General features: G+C 47.3%; 1 protein-coding gene across 1 annotated transcript in view; it reads right to left on the bottom strand.

Annotated features, from left to right (window-relative positions):
* The window catches only part of kaznb (kazrin, periplakin interacting protein b), a 53,791-nt gene that overhangs the window by 14,701 nt on the left and 34,408 nt on the right, over nucleotides 1-4,682 (bottom strand). Inside the window, exon 8 of the mRNA XM_008319619.3 lies at nucleotides 10-117. Within this exon, the coding sequence (XP_008317841.1) occupies nucleotides 10-117 (108 nt within the window). The remainder of the gene's footprint in view (nucleotides 1-9; nucleotides 118-4,682) is intronic.

Here is a 4,682-nt window from a genome sequence, read left to right as displayed (position 1 = left end):
ACCACGTACCTTTTCCTAGAGAGCAGTCTGGAGAGCCAAAGTCCATGAGGGCTGATATCTCAGCAGGGTAACACAGGTCTGTCAACACCGTCTTCTGTCTGTGGTGCAGCGGAGGAGCTGAAGGAGGACAGACACAAGGTCAGTGGGGTTCAAACACACACTCCCAGATCAGGGCGTCTAATGTGAACCTGGTCACAGTTTGACGATGAGTTGAGTTCCATCCTAACACAACAACGACTTGACCTTCTGACTGTGGTCTCTGTTAGATTATATATCAGAGAGATTATAATTCTGACCTTAGGAACCACCGTGAGGTCAGTGACCTCACGGTGGTTCGGTCCAAATCATAAACAGAGCAGCTGAAAACCACGACTCACGCCGGGACCACAACTGTTCCAGACGTTTTCTGGGAAAAAATCATTTGTTACAAACCTAAAATCTGAAGCCCCCCCCCTCCTACCATTTGTGTTGCTCAGTAATGACCCCCCCTCCTTCCCCCCCCACTGTCATCAGCATATTGTTCAGGTTTCTATTATCTGAACCTCATGCATTTTAATTGACACGACATAACGAGAAGAATATGGAACTCTTCGAAAATTGAATTCCACATCAGTGCTGACGATGAATACATTAGCACAACTAAATGATGTTGACCCCTCAGCTGTCTGACCTTTGACCCCCGCCTGGCCGCAGGAGAAAATTGGAGTCAGTTTGGTTGAGATCACGAGGAGCGTTGATCCGCCGTTATTAACAGAAAGAGACGCATTCACATCCCAGTCTACACGGTCTACAGACTCTGTGGGGGGGGGGGGCACAGTCACTGCACACATGCTGTGGTTGTTTACAGACCCAGGAAGGAGATTTTAATTAGAATTTTTATGATGGCACTTGTCAGAAATATGGAAGATGAGTTGAAAACAAAACAGATTCAACATTTCTGTCTATATTTACACACATATATACATGAGTCTATACACCTGAGTACACACACACACACACATATATATATATATATATATATGTGTGTGTGTGTACCCTCCCACTCTGTGACATCTGTCAAGAAGAAAGTGCAGCTGTGACGTCGCCGTTAAACAAAACGTTCCGTTAATCTGTGTTGATAATCCCAGTCTCACAGTGAATTCCTAATCCTGACGGTGCAGCAGTGGAACCAGGACAGTCAGGGTTGGGTTCAAGGCCCCTGTGATCCATGAGAACACAACACATCCATCACAGGGACAGAACCAGAGCCACATCCACGGCCCCGTCCTGTGTACTGTGTTTTCAAACCAAATCTTTTCTGGAGGCCACGATCCTGGAGCCAGGCTTTGAGAACCAAACCACAGAACTGCTGCTGTTCTTCCTGTGAGGGCGGAGCACAAACCAACTCCTCCACCTTGTGGCCCAGAGCCACATTTCCACTTAAAAAATTAAAGATGTATAAAGTCTTTAATGTGGCCGTTGTTTCAATTAATTTTGGAAAAAAAGGAAAACAGTGAAACTATGCTGTAACTTTATTTGACCCAGTAAATTCTTTCAACAGCCAGTAGAGATCCGGTCGATAGACTACACCCGCGGGGCCAAGGACGTGACCGCCATGTTGTTTTATGACCCATGTGATCAACGGTTGGACAGGAAGTGACAGACTCTGTTCCTCCTGTGCTCGACTCTAAACTGACCCTAAAGTAAATCAACCCCCCCAACCCCCCCCCCCTTATTGGAGACCAGCACAAAGTCCACCTGAAGATAAAGAGGTCCTCAGGACAACAGTGTGTTTTTAGTGTCCCCACTAGTATAGAAAGACAAACACACACACGTTCCTCCCGCTCTTCTTATTCCAAGGCCGTTCCTGTAGAACCGATGACAGGAACCGTTCTGGCTGAGGGCTTTTAAAGTGCAGGGACATTAGGAAAAGGTGTTTTGCTGACATCGGTACTCTTCACTGTTTTTCACCGATGCCAACAGTTCCACACCCTCATCATCTCTGTTTCCTGTGCAGGATCCAGGACGGAGCTCTCACTTCCTGTCAACATCAGGACACGGACGGAGGACGAAGTTCAGCTACACAGTCACACAGCACTACACTCAGTACTTTGATGGACGACCAACTCCAGTACTAGTACTAGAACATCTACTGCAGTTCTACAGGAACCTGAACCAACTCTGAAGGACTAACGTCTCAGTGTGGGCCGGGTCTGGACCAGAGAAACCCCAGTGAAGCAGAGCATTGTGGGAATATTATAACCTCAGAACAGAACTCAGCCACAGGAAGTGATAATGAAGCGTCCAGTGAGGGTTTGGAACTCTGCTCACAGCTGGTTTGGTCGGACTTTTCTTTGTTATTCAGTGGAAATTCTTGGTTCTACGTTAAAAAAAAAAAGAACTTCAGAAACTATCTAAACATCACAGGTCGGCGAGTCACGAGTCGGTCTGAGCGCTTCATCACCCCGGCCTCCCCCTGTGGTGTGACCCCCCCCCCCCCCCCCTCCACCAGTTCCACTCACCTCAAACCTCCAGCTCCCTCAGCTCATCTCCTCCTGTCTCTCTGAGGAACCCTGTCCTCCTGGTTATTAAGACTCCTCTCTGCTGTGACTCCTGGAGTCTCTCTCTGCCCCCCCCCGCCGCCCCCCCGCTCTGTTCTGGATCACTGATCACGGCTCGTTCAGTCACAGAGGCCTTCTTCCTGAGAGTGTCAGTGCAGTAATAAGTGCTGAGGGACTCTGGGACGTGTACAATAGGGCGCCCCCCGCAGGGCAGGAGTCAGGAAGTTAGAAAGTCTTTAACATGTTGAAAACCAGGCTGCTTTTTTTGAAGCTCTGGTTTCATCTCAGAGATTCATTCAGACGTCGGGTTAGTGACCGTCGTCCGTTCGTCCTCAGGCGTCCGTGACAGTGAAGCCACCGACACACAGACTCTCACAGACTTTTTTTTTTCTTTTCCTCAAAACTGTGAAAAACAAGAAGCTTTTTTCACAAGTTGCCAAGAGTGAAACTCTGAAGGGAGAACGACGACAGAGCTGGTATTCATGCCCGGACACAAAGAGGAATCAGAAATAAAACACAACTTCAGTGCAGCGAGGAGAGAATCAATCAAACGCCACGGTTTATAAAGTCCTCAAAGTCCAAAGTCAGATCAGAACTGGGACGCAGCCAAAACCCAGTCCAGGTCTTTGTCTGGTCAACACGCTTCACTTCCGTCAGATTAATCTCACGTCCGACGTCTGGGCTCAGAGGGAACGTCAGCAAATTCACATCTTTTCAGCGTTTGTGCTGAAAAATAAAAACATGGAGAAGAAAATTCACAGAAAAGTCCCGACTGGGACGTCACCGAAGGTCCTTAACACAAAGGTCAATAAACCGTGACCTCAGGATCAAAAACAGACCAGGATAAAAACCCTGTTGGAGAATACTTCATACTACTGTCAACGTGAAGTACTCTGTCACCACAGTACAGAGAGAAACTACTGACTGCCTGTAGCTCAGCAGTAGTCTGAAGTACACAGTACAGTACCTGGAGAATACTCACTGGTACACAGTACCTGGAGAATACTCACTGGTACACAGTACCTGGAGAATACTCACTGGTACACAGTACCTGGAGAATCACAGTACCTGGAGACTGGTACACAGTACCTGGAGAATACTCACTGGTACACAGTATCTGGAGAGTTACTTTACTCCAAACACAACAGAATTACTGCGTCTCTCCTCTGTCTTTATGACTTTTCAAATGTTTCAACTGAGGAACGTTGACGTCCAATAAAACTCATCGTTACTTCCTCCGACTGTAAACACCTGAATCTTAAAACGATTGTTTTATCACCACCGTAAAGTTCTACCACAGTACAACATTAGTTGATGTGAGAAAAGTCACTGCTCATAAAAAGACCAAACGCCACAACACCCCAGCCCACTAGGTGGCAGTAATAAATCTAAAGCTGTCAGTCAATGACAGCGTCAGCCAATGACAACAGGCTAAAACAGGAAAGTACTTAATACTGCATTTCACTCCACAACTGCAGTAAAACAAACGCTGCTGCAGCCGCGGCTCCTTCACTGAGTCACAGTTCCATCAGTGCAACAGAACCATGAAGCCGTGACCCCCCCGTACCCCCCACCCCTGATTAATTTGCAGTGTATCATTGTGATTTGCATGTGTACACACACTCACACACACACACACACAGAGTGTGTCCTTTGAAGTTTTCCGCGGCCTGTGATATCAGGTGTCCACATTCTGCTGATCCTGCAGTCAAACTCTAGCGCCCCCGTGTGCGTATCTCATTACGCGGCTGCAGAAACTGGGGCTCCATAAATCAAAAGTTACTGCAGTGCAGCTGTGTGACACTCAGAGGTCAGAGGTCAACCTCCATATATATATATATATATGTGTGGCCCTGGCCTAGAAAGTACTAGTGTACTGCAGTACTGTGTCTTATCAGAACACCATACTGTTCCTGTGGTACATGTGGGTCAGTACTGGGTCAGTAGTTTGTCAGTACTGGGTCAGTAGTTTGTCAGTACTGGGTCGGTCCTTCCTGTGTCTGATCAGAACTGACCCAGGATCAGCTCCCAGACTGAGGGATGAGACACAGATTACTGCGAGGATCAGTCTTCAAACTTCACTCCCATGATGTTCATCCATGTTATTAAATATAGTGAAGCTTAGCCTATAACCCCCCCCCC

The sequence above is a fragment of the Cynoglossus semilaevis genome, chromosome 11 (assembly GCF_000523025.1).
Source record: "Cynoglossus semilaevis isolate Cse_v1.0 chromosome 11, Cse_v1.0, whole genome shotgun sequence".
Classification (NCBI taxonomy): Eukaryota; Metazoa; Chordata; class Actinopteri; order Pleuronectiformes; family Cynoglossidae; genus Cynoglossus; species Cynoglossus semilaevis.
Note: the sequence above shows the minus strand (reverse complement) of the source record. Positions and strands in the feature narration are given on the sequence as shown.